The sequence below is a fragment of the Trifolium pratense genome, linkage group LG3, assembly GCF_020283565.1.
Source record: "Trifolium pratense cultivar HEN17-A07 linkage group LG3, ARS_RC_1.1, whole genome shotgun sequence".
NCBI lineage: Eukaryota > Viridiplantae > Streptophyta > Magnoliopsida > Fabales > Fabaceae > Trifolium > Trifolium pratense.
This window is the reverse complement of record NC_060061.1, coordinates 50183714-50208332: the sequence shown is the minus strand read 5'-3', so window position 1 is coordinate 50208332 and position 24619 is coordinate 50183714. Positions and strand designations below refer to the sequence as shown.

The 24619-nt window shown below is 33.9% G+C and overlaps 1 protein-coding gene and 1 pseudogene across 1 annotated transcript; one reads left to right on the top strand and one right to left on the bottom strand.

Moving 5' to 3' along the window:
• Window positions 1-286: 286 nt before the first annotated feature.
• LOC123915313 lies at window positions 287-2509 on the top strand (annotated as a pseudogene).
• A 2251-nt stretch (window positions 2510-4760) lies between these two features.
• On the bottom strand, window positions 4761-22193 carry LOC123917539 (clustered mitochondria protein). The gene is made up of 29 exons (XM_045969288.1): window positions 22020-22193; window positions 21199-21451; window positions 19957-20018; window positions 19525-19714; window positions 19296-19436; window positions 19029-19185; window positions 18749-18942; window positions 18549-18650; window positions 17447-17582; window positions 17202-17330; window positions 16356-16746; window positions 15103-15207; window positions 14115-14233; window positions 12852-12960; window positions 12670-12768; window positions 12222-12356; window positions 11862-12032; window positions 11612-11698; window positions 10558-10692; window positions 10239-10394; window positions 9543-9611; window positions 8886-9044; window positions 8385-8441; window positions 8263-8303; window positions 7955-8074; window positions 6888-7197; window positions 6706-6813; window positions 6023-6094; window positions 4761-5658 (listed from the first exon to the last, which is right to left on the bottom strand). The coding sequence occupies exons 2-29, from the start codon at window positions 21440-21442 to the stop codon at window positions 5131-5133; spliced, it is 4326 nt and encodes a 1441-aa protein (XP_045825244.1). The 5' UTR covers window positions 21443-21451; window positions 22020-22193; the 3' UTR covers window positions 4761-5130.
• Between the last annotated feature and the right edge of the window lie 2426 nt (window positions 22194-24619).

Genomic DNA, 24619 nt, shown 5'->3' with positions numbered 1-24619 from the left:
CCATTGGGTCAAATAAGATGTGACATACTCATGCAATGGATAAACATTCATCTAATTCATCTATTGGTAAAAGACTTTTTTCACTTAAGCATGTTAGACAGAACTTATAATTTGGGACAAACATAAAAGAAGCACTAATTGTCACACATTCATTGTAGAAAGATAAACATATAGGAATGCCTTATGTGTCGTCTAACAAACTTTATGCATCTGTTTCAGACATGTCTTCTAAGGTCTCACAAAGCTGTTTAGCGTACTTTCAAGATATCAATAGCCTTTTGACCTTTATGCTTCTGAGCATTCATCTGCCAAAACAAAACAAGTAGTGAAATGTAAGATAATACAAGTTGAGTGCAAGCTTTTACTCGGTCATTTATAGTCCCAGAACTTGCAAATAAAACAAAACCACAGAAAAAATGTGAAAAATGTTTGGAATTTGCTAATATGTTAATCGAAACTAACTAAGCCTGGTAATTAAACCTGCAGGCAAATCCCAAACTAATAACCCAGACATCTACAACCAATAACCTCAACGGTTTATTGCATTTCCAATGATCTCTCTCCACCACCTCAACGGTTTTCTTTGTTGCAGATAATTGAATTATAGCAAGATGAATATTACGTATGAAGAGCTAAGAAGAAACCAAGAAATGGATTCTTCAAATATTATTCATTCCAAACATCACTATCATCAACAACATAATTCTGGTCTCCTTATGAGGTACAATTCAGCTCCAACATCATTGCTTACAAGTCTTATTGACAACAACACTCAAAGCAATCTAAACAATGAAGAATCTTTTACAAGTGAGAGTTCAAGTTCAGAAATGGATACTTTGTTTTCTAAGTTGATATCATCCAACAATTTATGGAACAATTCTAAGAACCTTTGCAAAAGTTTGATGTGAAGCCTGTGAAGCAAGAAATAGGTGAATCTGTTCCACAAAATGGTGATTATTGTTATGGTGGATCTGAGTTGATTTACCAAGGCTTGTCAAATTGTTCTAGTATTGGTTTTTATGGATCTTTTGATGGAGTTAACTCTAAAATTGGTGTGAGGAATTCTTCCAATCTAATTAGGCAAAAAGGCTCACCTGCTGGATTTTTCTCTAAATGAAAATGGTATGAACTTTTTTCTTACCTGCAAACAATTTTAGATTTTACTTTTGTGTACTATTTTGCTTGTAGTAAGGGCTTGTTTAGATTGACTTATTTGAGTTTAACTACTGACATAAATACATGTAAGACTATTTTGGAGATCTTATGAAAATGGCTTATGACATGTATTTGTTGTTTCGATCTTATTTCGTTAAACTCGTCAAGATAGTTTATAGAAACAATTTATATTAAAACAATTTGACTTTATTTTATCTAAACAGGGTTTAATGTTTTCTTATAACTGAAAAGAAATGTTATGCTTAAAATTGAAATACTTTTCTAGTATGAAATCACTTTCCAAACCAACAAAAATAAATGGACAATTGGACCAATGTTTGTTGGTCTAAGTAGCTAGGAGTTTTGAGTCAAAAAACAAAAGTAACTAGGAGTTTGATTCATCATCAATAAGGTCTTTTATTCGAGTCTTGTAAATGAAAAATATAAGTGTCAAAAAGAGTTTTGTCCATTGTATAAGTTTGCTCGACTCAACTCAGATTATACCGAAGGTCTAAACCAAAAGAAGATTGATGAGCAACTAGAACCTTCTTAATTAAATTATGAAAATGTTCAAAATTAACTTTACCTTGAAAGTTACTTAGCATTAAATCAAATCAAATTTTGACTTATTTTTGTTTTGTGAATTTATTTATTAGTTGAAGATCTTGCAACATTGAGAGAGTTAGGAAGTTTTAAAGCCAATGAAGTCTCAAATGGTACACTTAACTTCTCATCTAGGCCAAGGATGCCACAAATAGCTGAAAATGGAGTCCAAAGCATAGAAGCAAATTGTGGCCAAACAACAAACCTAGTAAATGAAATTGGTAGCTCAAAATGTCACATTCCAAGCTTCACCAATGAATTTTGGGACAATTCTTCATTCAATGCTCAAAAAACAGAAATTGAAGATGAAATAATGTTTTCTACTTCAAATGGTATGGAATCTCAAGAAGCAGAATTTTGTTATCAAAATCTTGGATCGACTCATCATTTGAGTTTGCCTAGTTCATCTACAAAAATATCATCCATGGAGAAGTTTCTTCAAGTTCAAGGATCAGTTCCTTGTAAAATTCGAGCGAAAAGAGGCTTTGCAAAGAGGGTAAAAATCTACTACTACGAAACTACTTACACTTATAAATCAATGACATGGTTTTGACGTAGCAAAGCCTATTAGCTCTTCGTGGCAATTGTCATGTGTCTTTAGCCATATATGGCCGTCCTAGTTATGTTGTTGGAGAAACTCCTCACGATGGATAATCACCGCACAATCATGTGTCAAGGAATATGAGATGATTTGGCAGTTTCTTTTTGTAAACTTAATTAAAAAGCTTCAACTATTGTCAATCTATACAACTATGCTATCTGGTGAAATTGCAAAAGAGTTAAGTAACTATTCTTAACTTGTTGAATTCATTAGAATATTTATGATTAGTGATAACAATGTATCTGGTTCCATTCATCAGAATATTAAACAGGAAATAGGACTGTTATATAAATACACTACTATTGCAGTATTCTACTTGCTGCCAAGTGCTCAAATTTCAACAGAACAAGTGCTATAAAACATATTTTGATATCCAAATTAAACAATTAAGAATCAAACACATGACCACACAAAAATTAAAATATATTAAATATCCTAAAAGTATAAGACAAGAAATGGAAAACCAAAACAGGTACCAATAAAAAGGAAACCAAAACATCAGTGTAAGACTATTCCCAACTTCACATTTTATCGAACACATATATATAAGTAAGAAAAATCTAATGAGTTGGACAATATAATCTACATTCTAACAAACATCTAACTAAATGGGGGCTGAAGGAATTACAGAAACAAAGAAAAAGGCAAAATCTAAAACAGAAAATTTGTGTTTAATGCACATTTACGGATTTACCTGACTAAGGTAATGTGTAGTCAACTTTTGCTGATGGTGCATTTTGAAGCAAAAAGTTCACTATTTCCTTTGGTATGTAGCTTAAATGACGATACTGTATTACTTTCAGTGACTTCAAGCTATACAATGAAGGGAATTCAACCTTCAATATATCAGGAACAAAGGAGAGTACCTAATCAATTAAGGAAAACTCATAAATCAAAAGAAAAGTTGGTGTAATAAAAAATTCTAAAGTTTTTCTCAAACACAAACATTCCCTAATGTACCTTCAAAGTAATCAGAGGAGTTTTGTCAGTTGTTGATTTGCAATATGCATTGATACTTACATGTTTGACACAAGAGAGATTGCTTAAGCTCCCATAAAGTTTTTGACTAAGAATACCTGAATAATCAAAGGTACAAATACTTGCGCCGGATAACTGAAAAATTTCTATGTTAATCCAATCTTTTATTGTTAAATTGGCAAGTGTGACACTCAATATGCAGAGACATTAGTTACCACTACATATACAATCGTTAATGTTCAAACTATTCAATCTGTTTAAATGTTTAATGTCAAAAATGGATCGACGCGGCCATCATCGTTAACACAAAACATAAAGCCGGTAAGAGACAAGTTGGCCAATGATGGAAAATTCAGAGAATTAAGAAATAATATTCTCTCACATTAACTGTTATGATAAAGGTAAAGAGACGTTAAAGGGTGACATGAAAAGAAGGAAGGGGGAAATTGTTGGTTACGACAACTCGTATCAATTTGTAATCATTGGACATTACGTGAAAAAACATATTTGAAAAGCAAAAAAACACCAAAACACCCTACCTAAGGGAAAAAACACCGAAATGCCCTAGTGCTTCGTCCACAGGAAGGACGCGCCATCCCCAAATTAGCATCCACAGGAAGGACGCGTCATCCCCAAGGTAGCGTTCAGTTCTGGCTTCTTCTTTTTTCCGTTTCAAGAATCGGCAACTGTTTTAAACCGTTGCTGTTAAGCTTAAACATTGTCGTGTTTGAGAGCAAACGCAACACTTCCATGAAATAGCCATAACACGCAACGGTTTTAAATGCGTTCTCTAATGTGTTCTTTGAATTTTGTTAAAAATTAAGAGCAACTCATAAGCTTTAGGTAGCTCGGGTTTTTGCAACTTGGGGACTTTAGGTAATTCAGGGACTTTGGGTACCTCAGATTTTGGCAATTCAGGGACATTAAGCTTTGGTAGTTCAAACTTTGACAATTCAGGTGCTTTTGGAATTTCTTCCTTAGGTACCATTTGACCTAGCTTTTTTTTTCATCTTCTTTGTTCTTAGAACTAAGAAGCTAGGTCAAACAACAATTATTAAAAGCTCCATTAAGAAAAAAGCAGCTTCTAAATATTTTTAAAAAAATTATAATATATTATCAAACATATCTTTTAACGTATGCATGTTATTAAGACAAGACCTATAACTTAGAACAAACATAAAAAGCACTAATTGTCACAAACTCATTGTAGAAAGAGAACATATATGTCATCTCACAAACTTAATGCATTTGTTTCAGACGTGCCTTCTAAGGTCTCACACAACTCATGCATGAAATATTTAAACAAAAGATGCTTAGTCCTCTAATTCATTTGAAGTTACATGAAAAACCAATGAAATGAAGAAAAGCAAATATACTGAAAATCAGCTACTATTGAAAATCTTAGATTCGTATTATTAAGAAATTCATTGAAAGAATAGCCACCACTTTATTAAAAAAAAAAAATAGTGCAATATGAAAGATGTTTCAAGATATTCTACAAATTGTATCGTGCATTTAATTTGCCTCAATTCAATTGGCAATTAAACTTGTTGCAAATACAAGGGTTCATGTCAAAATCAACGTTTATTAACCCTATATCCCAAAATTTATAGTTCACTAAAAATTTATCCGAAGAAAATAAAAAAATCAAATTATTGTTTGTACTCATTAGCACTGAAGCAGGCTTTCTAAACCTACCAAAATCTATTGGAAAAGAACAGGAAAAAATAATTAACCGCTGTTCAGCACACTCTTCGAAAGCCGAGGAGCCGAGAACCTTAATGTTCAAAATTTCAAGCCCCTTTGGTTTTGAAGAATTCATGAGGTTTTGATTTTTGTTTCTTAATATCCAATGATGACAACCCCTTGCCAAGTCCAACTGGGGCCTGTTCTTGCTCTTGCTCAGGCACCACAGTTTTTTCAGCATCCGTTGAATCACTTGAAGGAGGGCCATTTGCTTCGTTATTCGCTCCATTTACTTGCTTCTTCGATACACCTTCATCCTTCGTTGCTCCATCTGCATTCCCATTGTCTGCAGCATCTGGAGTCGTACCCGAATTTATGATATTCAAAAGTTGTGTAAGGGGAGGAACAGCTTGTACGGGTACACCATGGGGACGTACCAAGAGGCCCCTTGCTGCAGCCTTCTTCCTGGCTTCTGCAGCTGCTCGTGCAGCCCTTTCATCAATTCCCCTTCCTCTGGGGAGAGCTGCTTCACCCATCATTGCAGCATTGAGGGATTTGTTAGCAGCTGCACCTGAACTTCCAGATCCCCCAGCAACTGCAGCAGCTTGGAATGCATGTATCAAATCAGGATTAGCCTGCCATTATATAAAATCCTTGGTCAGAAATATTACCGAGAAATGAGAAAAAAGTGTAGACTCATTATCATTCAGGAAACCGACAGAAAAACAAAATGCATTCCTCTCACGAAGCTTTTGTAAAAGCCTTTTCTTGAAGGAAATTAAATTTTAAGGTAAAACCTAGAGATTGGGATTGCCAATCTCTGGAGTGTTGGAATAGAATGGATATGTGTTGAATATGAAAGGTCACTAAGTCATGCTATATGACTAACCAACCAACGAAATAGTAGAGAAATATTGACCAAGAAATCAGCTAAATCTATTGAGTATGCAGTATTGGCTTTATAATTGTCAGATGATAAATCAAAGCTGTTTAGCGTACTTTCAAGATATCAATAGCCTTTTGAGCTGAAGCTGCATTCAGAGTTTGACCTTTTTGCTTCTGAGCATTCATCTGCCAAAACAAAACAAGTAGTGAAATGTAAGATAATACAAGTTAAGTGCAAGATTTTACTCGGTCATTCATAGTCCCAGAACTTGCAAATAAAACAAAACCACAGAAAAAATGTGTAAAATGTTTGGAATTTGCTAATATGTTAATTGAAACTAACTACGCCAGGTAACTAAACCTGCAGGCAAATCCCAAACTAATTCCTCTCCCTTTGAATCAACTGTGAACCCAGACATCTACAACAAATAACCTCAACGGTTTATTGCATTTCCAATGATCTCTCTCCACCACCTCTTGCACGACATCACACACCACCAAACTAGAGCCAACCTCCCCCCCCCCCCAAAAAAAAAAACTAATTTGCTTCCTCCTACCACCCATATAAAAAAATGATCTCAAGGAATTTATTGCCATTATCAAGAATCACTTTCTCTCCCTCTTACACAACACGCATGCAAAAACACTTCATCTCTCTCTTCCTCTAGTGTCCAATTCCCCTAATTAATGTACTAGTCTTTAATTTAACTGTCATTCTTGAGAAACTAGTTAATTACTGCAAATAAATTGATGGATTCCATTTGGGAATGTATAACTCGTGAGCCTAGTGCAGATACCTGTAACTCCCGCATCTTAAATGTGTTCATCCAGTTTTGCGAGTCCCGGGTCCTAGAATCATCTTCACCAAGCTGTTTGACAAGTATATCATATGTTTTCTTCTCATGCTGCAACGCCAAATGTCAAAATCAGTAAACCACCCACTGTTACTACTAAAAACCCATTATCTCACTACATATACCTGGTGAGAAAGCTTGTAGGCACCCATACAATTAAATGCAATGGCGAGTGCATGATAACAAACAGCTGTTTGAATATGTTCCTCGCCAAGAAGCCTTTCATTTTTCTTCAAAGCTTCTTGCAGATAGCGAAGAGCTGTGTTCATCTTTCCTATATCTTGATACATCATTGCAACATTTATGTAAGTTGCTGCAACATCAGGATGATCTGGCCCTGATGACAAACTTAACAAAAGCAAAGCACGAGACATATGGCGAAGGGCGAGTTCTGTCTGGTTGAGTCCATGGTAGAACAGAGCCATATTTCCATAGCTGCACCAACAATAACATGGATCACAAAATGTTCTAGACCAAATATTTTAACAGCATAGCCACAGATATTTGAAAACTGGAGACGTCTTTGAACCAAAACCCAACTGGGCAGAACCATGTTTTGTACATACATGTACATTTATGAATATTGATATACATGTGTGAGTGTGGGTGTGTGTATGTTTGTGTGCGTCTATTTTGGACAAACTGAAATATGTAGCATGAACAAATTTCTATAACATACAATAAAATGATCAAACAACCAATAGTATTATTAAAAAATAAGCAAACAAGTAACAACAATCATCAATGAAAAAAGAAAAACCATAAAAGCCAAAAAGTCAAAAAGGTTCCCCAAAAATAAAAGCTGAACCAGATTGAATGGTTGACACTCGACACTGTCTTTTGATATTCCAGTTTTAGGAGTTATAGGATCCTCCATTTTTTCTCTCCATTACTATAGTTTTGAAGAGTTTTATAATATATAGTGAATTATTGGGCCCACCAAATGTCATCATTGCAATTATATTCCCTAAACTTTAGTAATGGCAAAAATGGAGAAACCAAAAACTGGAGAGGATCTTGACTCCAGTTTTACACATCTTGGTTTCCCAATTTTGTTTTGTTGGCCAGAGTAACATACCAATTTGGCTCAACATAACTACAACAGCTATGCAAAAAGGAAAAAGAATATAGAATAATATGACCCCAAGATATTATGCAGATGAACAAAGAAGATGAATAGAATAGAAGATGCCTGTGAGCAGTGTCAGGATGATCTAGACCAAGACAACGTTCATTTATAATTAGCTCCTTATGTTGTTGCATAATAGCACCAGCCATATCTCCAGCATGATACAAAACCATTGCAAGATACCTGAAATTCACAACACATAATAGCAAAAGACATAAATGTTGGCCATGAATCTTGTGAAGGCAAAGTTGATGTATCCCAGGTCTAAACTAGCATGCCAATCAGAATTGCAGATGATCGAAAAACTGTGATTAAACTAGAAAAACATTTAAGATAATGTAACAACATGATAGAAATAACTATTGACATACCGAGAACAATTAGCGACCTCCCGATGCATGGGACCAGTAACCTGCAGGTTATTTAACAAAAATAATTATTTTACGCACAAGCAATTCATCCATGAGAACATAAATAATACTGAATTTCATGCCTGTTGTAAAATGGAAAATGCCTCTGAAAATAAAGCATAGGCTTCACTGAGCATGCCCTGCGTGAAACAAAACTTGTACATTAGCGTGTTCTGTCAGTAAAAACATGCACACAAAAAAAAATCATTTACCAATGTCCATAATTTTTTTAATTTATTTGATAGTATAGTATTTAACACATTTGTAAGTGCCATCTTAGGAAGCACAATTAATTCACTAGGGTGCAACCCTAAGAAAATGGCCGGGTAGTATTGAAATATTTTTGGTTAGCCTAAACACTTCATCCAAAAAAATTCCGAAATAATGCAAAATATGCTAACCACCAATTTGAACAATACATAAATGTATCACTCCATTCTTATACATTTCAAAGAGGTCTGTCCTGATAACTGACAGTGACATGCTAAAACCTACCCGAACCACCCACTACTAGTCCACTTCTTTTGACTTTGTATAAATCATCCATTTTACAGTAAAAAAGAAATATAAAGCATAGTAAAAACCTCAGCCAATTGCAGTTTTCCAGTTTCCACAAGTTCCTTGGCTTCAGAACATGAAGGAACTGAATGCTTGACTACCGGACGGAGATCAAATACATCTGAAGTTTGGAATGGTGTTGAAGAACTAAGATCATATTTACGTGCTGCTAAGGTTATACCAACCTGAAAAACAAACATTGTCAAGGTATGGCACTAACACTAATTTAAAAGCAACAAAATTGAATTGAATGTGTCAGTCGAAAAATACTAGGTTATACTGCAAAAGGTAAAAGGTACTATAAAAACTTAACAAGTTATACTGCAACCTAACTATATTCTTAAAAACGCTTAAAAAAAAAAAAAAAAACCACTATTCATAATAACATTTGCTGAGGTATTGTAAATAAAAAAATAAAAAATAAAAAAAATCAATACTATTTTCATAACATAAAATGGAAAGGACAGTAACATATCTTTTCGGAAATGCATCAAGAAATACTAGGTTATGGTGAAAATCATTGCACGTGATCAAAAAGATCACAGTTGAAAATACCTTTATGCTATTGGAATTATTAAAATATATTACGAAAGTCTTGCCATGAAAAGTCTGAAAACTATTTACACCACCAAACTAATTCAAATATGAATTGACTAAACTACAAATGATCATGACGCGCCTACCTTCAGACAGAGATTACGAAGAACAGAAATTTTCTTAATACGCGACCTTGCATCCTCTGGTAGCTCAAACTGCAACAAATTCACGTGTATAGAAAAAGGGTTACAGAATATACAAAAATACAAACACAGAAGAACATCATCATCTAATTTCAATGTAGCTAAACGGAATTTATGTTAACATTATTAATATATTAGAACTTAACAAATAATATAAATCTAGTGCAATCTTCAAAATGACAACTGCACAGCCAAGCCCCTCATTCAACTAAAACAGTTAAATAATAGTATGTAAATACAAAATACTGTCAAACAAATTTAAACAGATTATAAACACCTAAACTTGGTGTCTGATAGAAGATCTGTAATTGTGGGTGTATACTAGGAGGAATAAGCAAGCAAGGAAAAAAGGACTCCACGACAAACTAATTGTGTGCAACTAATTGTATCAGTTCAAAATAGTTAGAATGTTGGTTATATTAGATTAGAATACCAATAGTGGGAAGAAGACAAGGAAGGATTTACAATTTCTGGTCGGAGAGGGCAAGGGTACTTCATCTTCTACCCTAGGTCAAATTTATCAGGCAAAGCTTTCTTAAATAAAAGAATGCAATTTTGTGTATCTTCTGTTCTCTTTGGGGTGGGTTCAATCGGTGTCCCTGTTAATATCATATGTTCAAGTTACGCAATAGTTGATACCTCATATTTGACCGTCGCAAATTCTTGAATCTCAGACCAAAGAGTGTCAGAGCTCATATTCATATATGAAGGTTGAGTCTTTCTTAAAGATGCCCTGCCATTCCATCGCACATGTCCCTTCGAATTCTTTCCTGGAGACCGATGCCCTGCATGTTCCTGTAAATTGAAGAGCTAGGATTATAAACTCATTATCGGGAACTTTAAGGCTTATAAAGTTTTACAGGAAAGCAAATGATGCACTGGATCACGGCAAACATGAACTAACTAATTGGGAAATATAAGTTGCAGTTAACTTTATTTTCAACCATACTGGACATGCCTTTTTATGAGTTTTGGACTGTGTGAGATTAGTAATTAATTTTCCGCCAAAAGCTTGACAACTTCCAAATAGGCAGTTCAAGAAATGTGATATTGCCGCTGCAAGATCATGATCCTCCGTGTCTCTCAACAAGTCCTGCAAACAGCACATGATTTTGCACCCATATCAGAAGACAAATGTAAACATCATATAATTCTCATGCAAGATGACCAAGTAGAATGGTAATCTCAGAAAATAGCTTAAGTCTGTATAAAATGAATTTATATATACATAACCAGGGAAACATGATAGGAATCCCTCATGATTAAAAACAAAAGTAACACCTAAACTATCTATACCATATAAAATCACGTTTCTCATACTCAGGTAATATTTAAATCAATGAAGCAAAACAAGGCATTTATTGAGTAAACAATTTAAGTTAAAAACAAACCATTTATTAGTCAAACCATGAATCAAGGGATAAGCACATTTGGTAAAGACAAAAATTAAACAATTTAGAAATGACTACCTTTGGCAACAAACTACTAAAAGCTAACAAAATTTTCTGATCACAAAAAATTTTTTTGGAAAAGTTTGGAGCTTCAGACAAGGAATGGCAGATTAAACTCTCCTACCCTCACAATTTATGCAAATCAAGCATCGCAAATGAAGATTCAAATAATGAATCAAAGACTCATCTACATATCATCAATTGAAAGGTTCGCCATAGATTACTAATTAAAAACATGATAAAATATACTTCCGTGCAATTAAACATTATAAAACATCTAGATATTAGTATTTAAAAATTCATTATATAGCTAACAAATTGTAATAGAAACCTCAAGTAAATGAAGATTTAAGTTGTAATCGTCAAAAAGATAAAATTATATGTGAGTGCACTCCAAAAATAAAAATAAAGACACAAAACTCCCATTCCTATTATACAAGACCACTATGCATTTGATACTTCCGTCATTATTCTTCTGAGTGCTCAAGTTCCCACATGCAAATTACTTAATGGTAGCGGGAAAACAGAGGAAAATGAAATGCTCAAGATAGTTTCTGTCACCTTGATAACATGCTTTGCTGATCTGACAACAATCTCATTATTACAAAGATCCCACAGATGAGGTAGATGTTTAGTCCCCCCAGCCACCTTCACAAAAATAAGGGAATATCAGAATTAATATAAGTATTTATCAAAACGAGTAAAGCTATATCAAGTAAATCAATAAATAAAATGGCACACAATTCAGTTGACCAGCTATCAAAGGAAATAACTACTTGAAGCAGGTCAACCAAGAAACACAGTCGATTACCTTGCCAATATAGCGAACATTAATTCCATGAGCGTGAAGTGCTTCTGTTAATGTCTGGCCATCCATAGGTGAAACTTCTAGTGTGCATAGGTCTTGTACAAACTTCGGAAGTACAACATCAGTAAGATATTGGCTAACTTTTCTCACGTTATCTTCATCAGCTGCTATGTCCTAGTGAATATAATCAAACAGAGCCATGTAAGTTTACTATAAGAGGTTTCATGATGTTTTCAAGCAGAAAATACACTCATACTCATGCAATACGCATCATGGGGAAATAATGGGAAAATACAACATTACATAATAAAGACATTGAAATGAAAGATACATAGGTAACTGCAAAAGGAGATTAAAAAATACCTCTGGACTCCCAGCCAGTTTGAATTCAGTGAAAACATTTGGATTGAAAACAATATCATCCTTACTACCAGTAGCTTCATTAGCTGCAGATGCAAGTTCTTTGACATCCTCGATTTTTTCTTCCTTTGCTAAATCCTGCAGAAAATACAATATTCTTACCAGCTGACTTTGGTTGCTCAACAAGACAACTAATCAGATCACAATAGCACAAGCATTTTTTTTTCCGAGGCAACAGAAAAAAAAAATAATGCTAAGAAAGCCATTATAACCAACAACACAAAAATAATTGAACAAGGAACAGAATATCTTGAATAAATGCTTCATTGTCCACACTTCAGGCCAAAAGTGATTTTGCTTCAGAGGATGTATTTGAGATGTGATACAAAAAATCTTTCATATATTTGAAACTGAGTAAAGTACAAGCATAAGTTATTCTTATAATACTTACTGGCTTGTCTGCATCAGTGACATTTTGAGAATCAGTGGACAAGTTTTCTGCCCCTTGAGAAATGATTTCCTTAGGCTTTGATGCCTCAGTTGCTTGGACCTATTCGAACAAAGAGCCGGCTGTGTAAAATGGAATATCGGAGAAAATCCATAATATTGTGAACACTGGCATAGAATACATACCTGGACAAAGGCATTAATTAGTTCTGGTCTCAAGATACAAAATCGAGAACCAGGTCCACTATAGTTGGCATCACGGGGAGTTACCCTCAACAAATCAAGAAGATAATGCCTGATCGTGTTACAGAAAGAGTTGTGTTAGGGACCAGAATCGCAAACTAACAGTAATCAAGTAAACAATGAAATGAAGAGAGAATTTGAGTACTATTCATGATAACTGAAAGGGAAATTAAAGAGGAAAAAGGTAATACTACTGCCACAGGGCTAAGAGCTAAAGCTCTCCATTCTCTAACAAACAATTGGAATATTCCCAGATGATCTCCAAATGAAATCTCACTCCATTTATTACAACATAATCAAAAAAGAAAAGATACTCTCTCTTCTAGAAGCTGCCAGCTCATTTAAGGATCACTCCCCCTTCTCTCCTTGCTTTCCTCAGCGAGAATATACTCTCCACACCTTACGTCCAGGTGGTGTGTTGTGGACCAGCCCCTCATGAGGCCCAATATCATCGAGGGGCCTAACAAGTAGAGCATCAGTGCACAGCACTAGCACAATAGTTTATAGATAGGGAAGAAACCCAATATGTAGGTAATCCCAGAGAAGATACAGGCCACAATCAGAATGTGAGATTAAGGAATGGAGCAAAAACATGGAGTATTTTAAAATGTAGTTGTTTGGTTTAATTTTTGAAAGGATGGGATCAAATTCTATTCTAAGTCAATTTTAGCTCCCGTCAAGTATTGGGAGGATTTGGAGGGGTAGAGAAGATGTGTTTATAGACTGTTAGAGATGTTGACTAAGTTAACCTTTGCCTTCACTAAAATTTTGTCTTCCCCTCCCCTTGTTGGTACCAAACATACCCTTAATCTTCACCTTTCTAAGTGTTCTAAATAAGGCAGTGTGGCTTCAATCTGTGTACAGTATGCTCCATTTTCAGATAATTAATCAGGGGGTCATTTTCAAGTCTTTGTTTCATTCATTTAGTTTCATTATATAACAAAAATGCAAGTTGTAATACACTAAAAACTTGGGTAATGCAACATGATACAAGTCATTGCTAACTTTGAATCTATTAGTGTTAAATACCTTATATTTGGAAGGAAAAAAAATAACATACAAAAAAAAAAGCAAGAGTGGAGTTCAAAAAGAATCTAATATATGACCAACGTTCAATAAATGCTTTCCTACAACGGCCCTGGAAAATCTACCAAGAGGACATCAATAAACTACACACTATAAAATGTAACAAAACAAAATAAGTACCGGTCATCACCACCAACAATCCCCTTGCATTCCACTGGTGCAGCTAATTTGAAAACATTTCCAGATCCATCAAGGACTGAATGTTCCTTCAGATGAAGACGTTTGGCAGCTTCCGACACCTAACATAAGGAAAGCTTAGACGAGATACAAAAAAAAAAAAATCAATCTGATAGAGAACACAGCTAAAAATAATGTATAGTCGCAATATATACAAATAATGCAGCCAAAACATACATATTTACCCTATTGCAGCAAATAGGTTTATCTTTTCATGTCGCCGACAGAAAATATCTTTTAATTGTCACCCACAGGGAATAAAATTCAAATCTAATGTTAGACACCTCGTATGAACAATGTTTATTAGCAGCAAATATGTTTATCTTTTCATGTCGCCCACAGCAAATATCTTTTAATGTTACCCACAGGGAATAAAATTCAAATCTAATGTTAGACCTTGTATGAAGAATGTTTATTAGAGGAAGGGCACGAATAATGCATGTTAAATGCCGTCAGTAACGGCTACTGTGTTTAGGAGCAGCAGTTATTACTAAGTAATGCATGATAAATGTTTTCAATAACAATTACTGTGTTTAGGAGCAGCAGTTATTACTAAGTAATGCATGATAAATGTTGTCAATAACAATTACTGTGTTTAGGAGCAGTTACAAAAAAAAAGAAAAAAAGAGGCAGTTATGTGTAGAATAAGAAGGGAAACAGAACAGAGTTCTGATTATCCTGAAGTTGTGAGTGTTAGACAATTGGGAGGGAGGGAGGGAGAGAGCCAAACTCTCGAATTGGTTGTGTATTTGTGTCTTGTTATTCGGTATTATTTCCTATAATTATGGTAATGTGTCAATGTGTAATATTCTGGTTTTGAATCATTCTCCAGAATTATTATCAATAAAGTAATCGTATTGTGAAATCTGTTTCTGTTCTCCTTGCTATCATCTAATTGCATCACTAAATTAAACTTCCGCACCCTCCTTACCTTAGCATGAAAATCTTCATTCCAGCTAATTTTCTTTCCATTGTCAACAGAGCCATACAAGAGAGAGTCTGACTTGTCCCCTTGAAGAATGCCTGGCAAAACACTCTGCAAATTGAGAAGAAAGATTCATGGTTACAAACAATTAGTCAAATTTCAAGTATAAGATCCAGCACATCACTCAGGTTAAACTATTTAGCATAAAACTTTCTATAGGGTAAGGCTTCATAATAAATCTTATTTTTTAACAATGAAACCAATCTATGTTTATTATTTAATTATTTAATTAATAGAAAACAAATAAGACATCATGAACATTTATGCTGTTTAGTGCCAATGCTGATGTAATAACAGAAATGATATTTTGACACAAATTTCAACAACAATTTGGATGATTAGCACAGTTCAAACAGGTGGTTAATTATGTTTGGTGAAATGGTTAATGAATACAACAAGGTATTGCAATTCATTCATCATCCAATGAACATCATAAACCACGATTTTGACATCAATAACACAGATTTCAGTTGTTCAAATATACATGATATCCATTAACCATCTAAATTGTGTTAAAATATGCATGATTTTCAGGGTTGTTCAAATATAAATGATATCTATTAACAATGGTTTTTAGCAAATGCTTAATGAGTGGCAACACTTAATTACATCCATTGAGAATAATTAACCATGTATTTAAACTGCATTAATCGTCCAAATTGTTGTCATTTTGGGTCAAAACAACACAGCTCTTAAGTGATGATCCATGTATTTAAACAGCAATAAGTTTTACAAGTGTGTACTTCAAATAAAATACAGAAATTCTTTATGGCAATATGTATACGTATATAAACTACTGAGTTGAGTTAATTGGCATGATCCATTGCAAAGCATAGGCTCTTAAGTGATGACATGTGAATAGGTATGTATGTCACATTTCTAAGATGCACCGTTATGCAAAAGCATGTTTGCCTTATAATTCACAGGCTAACTTTGCTCAAATATGAAACTTTCTTAGTAGCACAATGGTGGTGGCAACTAACAATGACTAGAGAGTGAAGACCATTTGGCCATAGAGACTCTAATACCATGTTATCCAACAAATAAACTACCCCAAAAAGGAAAAGCATAGGTAAAATCACCACATAGTCATACATGTGCTTCTTAGACAACTGAACATACACCAGTATAATAACAGACCCCACACTCACGAAAAAATAGTAAGTTAGAAATAGGTAAATTTGTGCTTTACTACACACCTGAGCTACCACTCTGTGACCCCTGTAGTCAATTATTGCCATAGCAAGATTATAAAGTCCAGGGACATCAGCTTCCTGGTAAGCCTTGGTGCCCTTCAAATCATTGTTTGCTGAAGCGTATGTTGCTTGCTCATTCTCAGCCAGCTGAGCTTCAGGAGAAACATCTTGAGTGGTTTCTGTGCTATTAACATCTTCCAAACTTGAACCATCAGTTTTGCCCCCATTGGGAACCAGACTGTCCCCATGAGGTCGAACATAAGAAGCTTTATCAGAAGAACTTTGCAAAGTGCCTGTGCAGCATGTTTTTGAATTACCATCCCCGTGTTTCTTTGACAGCTTCTCAAGGTCAGCATCAATAGCAAAACTAAAGAAAATATTGTTGTGCACATACCTATTGCCAAAATTACAGTGTAAGTCAAAAAGCATTCCTAGTTCAAAGGGAAACTTGTGTTGGGAAGAAGCAATATCATATATATACCAACAAAGCATGACATTTGAAAACAACAATCTAAAAGGATTTCTAAACACAAAAATGATATTACATCACAATACCATGGTGTCTTTTGCCAAAACAATGTATCATACTAGGAATGGTCAAGTCATTGAGACATGGACAGATTTTTCACAAGGAAAAATGTTGGGCCAGATAAAGAATATTTTCAATACCTCCCAATCCCAAAGAAAAATGTAATATGCAACTTCCTCTATAGATCAATTTTAAAAAACTTCAAAACAATAAAATATCAAAACACAGAAAAAACTGTATAGAAATATAAGAAAATAAAGATTCAAAAACACATTTAACAAATTGCTTAATCTGTAATTAAATCGGTTAAGACAACTAACATGTGAAAGCATTCTGGATCGGTTGGATTTATCGGAGGAATACAGCCACTGATCACTCCAACAGCACCATTAATGGCTGCATCAACAAAGTCTGATGTCACTTTATAAAGTGCCCTATCACGCAAGATCCTGCAGTAAAGAAATACCCAAGAGGATAATGAAGGGTACCAAGCCATTATCATTCGATTAACTATAGAACACGCATACTCCCGAAGTTATCAATCTATGAGAGAAAATGAAGGTACCTCTCCTGTGGAGTTGTATGAGAAAATTCTCGACATGATTGCAGCTCCTCATTCCAGTCTCTTTGCATGCCAATTGGCTCACTTCCATATAGAAGAGTCAAGGAATTTTCAGCCCTGGCAGCATCACGTTTGTGGTCTGCCAACACATCAAGCTATATTACAAAATACATCAAGCCAGCCTAAGGTTCAAATATAAGAAACCAGCAAGGTACTCATTATTCCAAACTACTACGGAGTTGACTTCAAAATCACATACAAGCATAAAAAACAACGATAACATACCAAAGCTTCAGTCCTGCGACACAAGGTTGGCTTTGTGTTTGGTCGAAAACCTAGTAGGCTATTTTTATCTAGATCATTTTTAATAATTTAGGTATGAGTCTTTTTTGGTCTCAATATTCCAAACTACTAAGGTTGGCTTTGTGTTTGGTCGAAAACCTAGTAGGCTATTTTTATCTAGATCGTTTTTAATAATTTAGGTATGAGTCTTTATTGGTCTCCTTCATAGTCATTAAGTGGCAAATCTATTGGTGTTCTTCTCATGTACAACTGAACCTTCTTGGTAACATGTATACCATCTTTCAGTCAATTGGTACTATTCCAACTTTCTCTCTAATGCATTTATCCTTAATCTTATCTCCACTTGTATGTTCACTCATTGATTGCAATATTTCCAATTCTATAGCATTCATCTTAAGCTCTTGCTAGCATTAATTATATCACACTAACTAAAAACAGCTGCATTTTCTCAATTATCCTTCATCAACACAATAAATCTTCAGATCCATTCAAAAAAGCAATTTTTTGGGATGAAATCTTCAAAAACTGATTAAATCTCGTTATAAACAAAAAAGTTGTTGAAATTTATTCGTCACACAATTATCTGGTCATAGCATTACAAATAGATCAAAATATTAGATCTGATAAAAGATATATTTTTCATTAAAATTTACCATTACAAATGACAAAAAAGGAAAATATACAACCTAACAATAAATTTGAAAAAAGCAGTGATAGCATCCAAATCCTGGAGCAGAAACTATTATGAAATAAAAATTGAACATGAATACTGATGACATAAAATCTCAGAGGCTGAGCTTACCAGGAATCGGGTGCAAGCCAAGCCAAGAATTAGGTGGCAACAAAGACTGGACGTTTTCAAAAGGATGGGCGGAAGCCCTGCCCTCCAATATTTCGCGGAATGCTTCAAAATTGAACAGTGCAACATAAGTTTGCGTTGTCAAGGTAAAAATTTGAGAAATTTAAGTATGAAACAGTTACTTTACAAGTACACTTTCCTACCTTTTTTGAACCTGGGGCTAATCTTCTGCAAGAGTGCAACAAGAGTTGTTGCTTCAGAAGTAGCTTTACTTGGCCTTGGATCAAGAGTGTTTGCCGAGCTCGAGTTGACATAAAACATTTTTGTACTTCCCGTAATAGAATATTTATTTCCCTCAAGAGTTATCACATCCAAATAAATCAAATCTCCAACAAGCCTGCAAACCAGAGAGCATCCTTAACAAATACATAAAACTAAACAAAGCCATGGAATAATATTAACTGAAGGTGTTACTTGAGTTACCTTCGATAGCTTGGAGGAGGATTGAATGACGAAAACACTATGCTCTCTACACATTTAACATCCTTCAATGGGGATGATAATAAATTACCTAATGAACCAGAGATGTCCTCCATATAACCAAGCCCATCAAGCTCGGGAACCTCAGGTTTTACGGTATCTAATATTTAAGCAAATGCAGAAGCAGACTAGTGACTAAATATTTCAGAAAAAGGTACAAATCAGCAAAATTAATATAGAACAATAGAGGATAGAAAAAATACGGCATACCTCCTGAATTTGCAGCTTTATTTTGTGTTATCTCATTCTGTAGGGCAAGTGAAGTTGATAGTGAAGCATGGAGGTTAGAAAGGGAAAGCAATTCTCTTGTACGGTGAACATGAGCCCTTATAGATCTATCATCATAAAATGCTGCAAAGACAGTTTATAATACATCATTACATTAAAATACCAGGCACCATTTCTAAACATCATCTTATGCAAAAGCAAACATTCTTACCAGGCACCATTTCCAAGGAGCAACCACCGGTAGTAATATCAGCTACCTCAGAAATTTCATTATAGTCTTCCATATGATGAGCGGATCCATCCTTTGTGAGAAGTTGCAAGTCATAGCATGTAATAAAACATGTCTCTGGAGCATCAAGAAGGAACTGTCTTATATCCATCACAGAGTCTCCTGGATTCAACTGTAAAACAATTGAACAGCTTAGAAAATGATTTCCATCTTGTATAATCAAAATATGGCACATGTGTAAATTTGATATGATGAATAGTTCAAACGGTCAAAATGCAACATGCAAAATTCAAACAAGTTTTACATCACCAAGAATACATGTTAATATTTTGATCTCTGACAAAATCATCTAAGAAACTCTTCACTCTTGGTTTCTTAATGTGAATTTATCAATAGCTTCATTATGTGGCTCACCTGAAGCTCAAGTTTATCCCCAGTTTGTGTTTTGACAGAAACCGGGTATAGTTGAAGATCACCTGCACCATCAAGATGTGAAGAAATTAGCTATCAAGCGAAATGGAACTCTTTCATATCGCAATTAAAATTAAATTTCCACTTTTTATAGACATTAATAACCACAACTGGAGTACATAAATTATCAAAAAATGTGTGCATAGTATAAAATATATGCAAACCTACACAATCACCTAATGATAGGGGATTGGTTCTTAGTCTCTCGTATGAAGTTGGTAAGAACTAATTTACCATAAAAAATTATATTGTTACTAGTGGTATTTCCTTTAGCAAAGAAAGACCAACTAGATTTACAAAAATGACCCAGCCAGCATGTGACTAAAATTTACAAGATTCTAAAATTTGAAACAGACTCAATTACGCAATAACTGGTTTTGATTTTTGAGGTTGGAATCATCAGTTTTATGGTTCGTAATATTTTTTTTATTTTTTGTAGATTTTTGGTTGGGAATATTATCCGCCGGTGAAATTGAGGTTACAAATAGCATAAATTATTTCCTGCCGTCAAAAGAAAAAATAGGCTGTAGAAGAGTTTGTCAAAATTAGGTTTTAATTACTATACAACAAGTTCAGTAACAATAAAATATTCTATGAGGTGCACTCAATTCATCTAATTTGAGATTCGTTTTTGTCAAATGTTGTAGAACCTTCTAATATCTACTACAGCAAAGTATGACCTTATAATGTGTTCTCAAAGTAACAAACAACCAAGCAAACCCGAAGGGTAGTCAATCTACATTTGGGCATCAGAAATCAGTTTTGAAACTTTCCGACAAACATTGGGATCGCGGTTTAAATCATGATTACAGTCACGATTATGTTGCGATCGCCGAAATTGACAAAAAATCAAATGCTGATATAGCCAGAATTCCGGTAAAAATTGGTTGCGAAAACTTCTGAAACCGCAATTACCATCACGAACCAAAAAATAACACCATTAAAAATACACGTAAATAAGGTATGCACTTTTATAATAATTTATATGGAAAATAAATGCAAATTAGTTGGCACCAATACTTTTTCCAAACATTCAGGCATTTCCTTAATACCATATTCTTTTTTTTTGGCCGTTAGCGCATTCCAACCCAAGACGTTAAGCACGTGTTTTGTCTTAATCCGCCAATATGCCACAAACAAACATATTTCATGCAAAACAAACAAAAGTACTCGAACCAGATTCACCTTGATTTGGTTGTTGATTCCCTTCATTTGCTGTTTCATTCTCCTTCACCTCTGAACTCACACTTGTTGCTTCACCTACTGCTGAAACTTCCACAGCATCAGTATTAACAGATTCTTGAACGGCTTCCACGTGATCGTTTGCGGGAACATCAGGTTGGATAGCCGCTTCTGTACCACCGGATGGAGCAGCAGCAGCAGTATGTGACCCTTTTCGGTTCCTCCCCTTGTTCGATTTCCCAGCCATTTTCTCCCTCTATAAACACACATACAAAATCAATATATTAAATACATAACTAGTATAAACATTTCACAATATCCACAAACAATCGAAACCCATCTCACAAAAATAAAAATCAATAATATTTAACCAACTTAAAAGTTTGTAAACCATCATAAACCTAAAAAAAAAGAACTCTTGACAGTTGACACCATAAAACTAACTATTAACATCATATATCAAATGATTAAATATGAAACCAACAGAAACACCAACTAAACCCTAGAATACCAATAAAATTGGAAAAAATAATCACTTTTAACGATAATTAATTAAAATCAATATTCATAGTAATAAAAAAAATATCAGTAATCATTGAAATTCAAACTAAAACTAAAAACTTAAAAGTAATAATTCACACGTAACAAAACAAACCTAAACAAATCAAAAAATCGATTAAAACAAACAATAACCAGTATCAGCTTAGTAATTTCCGCACAAAAATTCACAGGATAAATTAACCGAATAAAATTATGAAAAAAATATGACGAATTATAACGAAGGATGAAGAGAATTAACAGAGAAGAATGGTTTTTTTGATTACCAGAGAGAATTGAAGTTGAAGAAAATGTAGGTTTTTAGAGAAGAAAAAGCATAGAAAAGTGCAAAAAGAAGGGTTTTAGAAAGAACGCTTTGAAGGAGTGAGTGAGGTTTGAGAGAAGTGAAAAGAAGTGGCTGTGAGAGGCGGCTTCTTTGTTGCTGTTTTCCCGTGAGAATCACAATTGTGTGATGTGGGCTTGGGCCTTCTATTTTTTTTTTTTTTTTGGGTTTTAACTATATCTAGGCCCAATGTATTTTTGAAACTTTTGGGTTTAACTATTTCTAGGCCCGATGTATTTTCGAAACATGTATCCGGAAAGGTGTCTGGTTTTCTCGCCTATATTGTTGTACACACAGATGAAATGCATTACTAGAAGATGTCTTTCGATAGTCTTTCTGATAAGATGTTTTCTCTTCTCACCCCGTATTTCTTTTATACCCCTTGAATTTCCAATTTTACTCTTGCAAAAAACTTTGGTTTGTAGAAACCGAAGTTTTTTTGCCTTATTTTATTGGTCTAAAACATTTATTTTATTCCAAGTTCTACGTCAATCACCACTGAACCAACTAACGATTGGTTTGCAATTCATATATATTTTGTTCCAATGATGATACCACTTTGAGTATTATACATTAATAACAAAACAATAGAAGCGTAAAAAAAAACAAAAGAATAGAAATTGTGTAATATATAGAAATAATATGAAATGTGATCAAATGTAGAGTAAAAAAAAATCAAATGGTCATTTAATTATCAGACAGTAATGTTTATCTATATATAAAAGCTATTCAATTTGATTTAATAAAAAAAATATAAAATTGATGATGTATCGTCAATTTTGATACTCTTAATGTCACTTCATGGAACTCCAATGATAAAAAAAAAAAATAACGTACTGTATTATTAGCTTATTAAACTCTCTATGATACTCTTATCGGAGATGCTCTTATGGGGCAAAACTGGAGCTTCTGAACTGCTTGCTACGATTGTAGCATTTGGCTTCAGGCTTGTAGCCAGACCAAAAAGTTGTATCTTTGAATTTTTGCACACTTTGACTTTTGTAAGGATTCCGTGACATTTTGACAATGCCCATACTTGATTTTTATCGATTTTTCACCATCCCAATATTAAGTATGTGTTTGGTTGAGCGGCGACTAGAAATTGATTATGACATAATTGATTCTGATAGAATTGATTTTAGTTAAAAGTGAGTTGAATGTAAATTGATTTATGTTTGGATACATTAACATAGAAGTGATTTTCAATATTTGATGTTTTTTGGACAATTTGAACCAAAATCACTTTTAGATGCATAATTACCATATTGGGTTTTAAGATGTATATTTTCATAAAACATAAAACTAATTTACTGATTTTTTTTACTAAAAAATTAAATTACCGAAAGTTAATTATAATCACACCCTTAAAATCTCCTTAATTTTTTAAAATCGATCAGTATGTTTTGTTGGACAAAAAATCCAACCCAATAGTAAAAATAAAAATCAACAAAAAACCAACCCAATAGTAAAAAAACAAAACAAAAAATCCTATTATTTTTCCATCACTAACTAGAACATTCTACATTTGTGGAGATCAATCTCTCTCATCATTTGCACCATCAGGAAGAAAAAAAAACTAGAAGTCTGCAACAACATCAATGATGAACAAAACTTGTAGCAGTGAAACCAATTTTTCCCTCTTTCAAAATAAACAACGATAAGTTCTGTTAGTTTCATTTATAATAAAGATATTCCTTTTTTTTTTTTTTTTCTTCTCTTGCTTTCTAAGGTTGTTTTTTTATTTCCCCTCTCTGTTTCCCCCCAAATTACTAGCTCCACACAAAAAGAAGGTGAACCGTTGTATGAGCCACGAAAAAGGTATGAAGAGACTCTGAGTAAAAATAAGTAAGGATGAGAAAATCATGTTCCTAAAACGATTTAAAGACTTGTTTGAATTAATAAAAAAAATTGGTTGTGTATTTTATTGGTTGTGTTGAGGAGAATGTTTCAGGTACAAAAGTTGAAGAAATGGAAATCATTGAGGAAGAGGTCCTAGACCTAGAGAAAAAAAGAAGGATCATGAGTGGCTACTGTAGAGAAAAATAAAGAAAATGAGGTCCTTGTGGGAGATACATATTTGGAAGCAAAAGTTAAGAAAAGGGAAGGTAAAAGTATGTGGAAAAAACACTATGTATGCCATAAATTAATAACTTAATGTAAAAATATGGTGACGATGTTCTAGGCTTCTAGCATTTTGGGGAAGTAAGCCAACTAGCACGTATTTACTCTATAAACAATTTCATTCATATAATTGTCTACAACTTCCTGATAACATGTTTTGAAGCAAGTTCATGATTTTCTCAAGTTCACTATGGAAGAAAAAAAGAGGACAAAAGGGTAATAATTAAATAATAAAAAACTCAATTCCATCGAATACACAAATTAGAATGAATGAAAAATTGAAGGAATGTGTGGTATTGAATGGAATTAGTTTTATCATACTCTATTGCATTTCATTCATTTTTTATAAAACCAAATAATAAAATCTGACTCTATTTCACTCCATCTCATTCAATCATTTTTCATCAATTCAAACATAACCTA

Coding starts and splice junctions, on each gene's coding strand:
- LOC123917539 (XM_045969288.1), bottom strand. CDS start 21,442: ATGGCTGGGAAATCGAACAAGGGGAGGAACCGAAAAGGGTCACATACT. Junction 20,019..21,198: donor GAATCAACAACCAAATCAAG/GTGAATCTGGTT, acceptor TTGATGGTGCAG/GTGATCTTCAACTATACCCG. Junction 7,198..7,954: donor CATCCTGACACTGCTCACAG/GCATCTTCTATT, acceptor TTGTTGGTGCAG/CTATGGAAATATGGCTCTGT.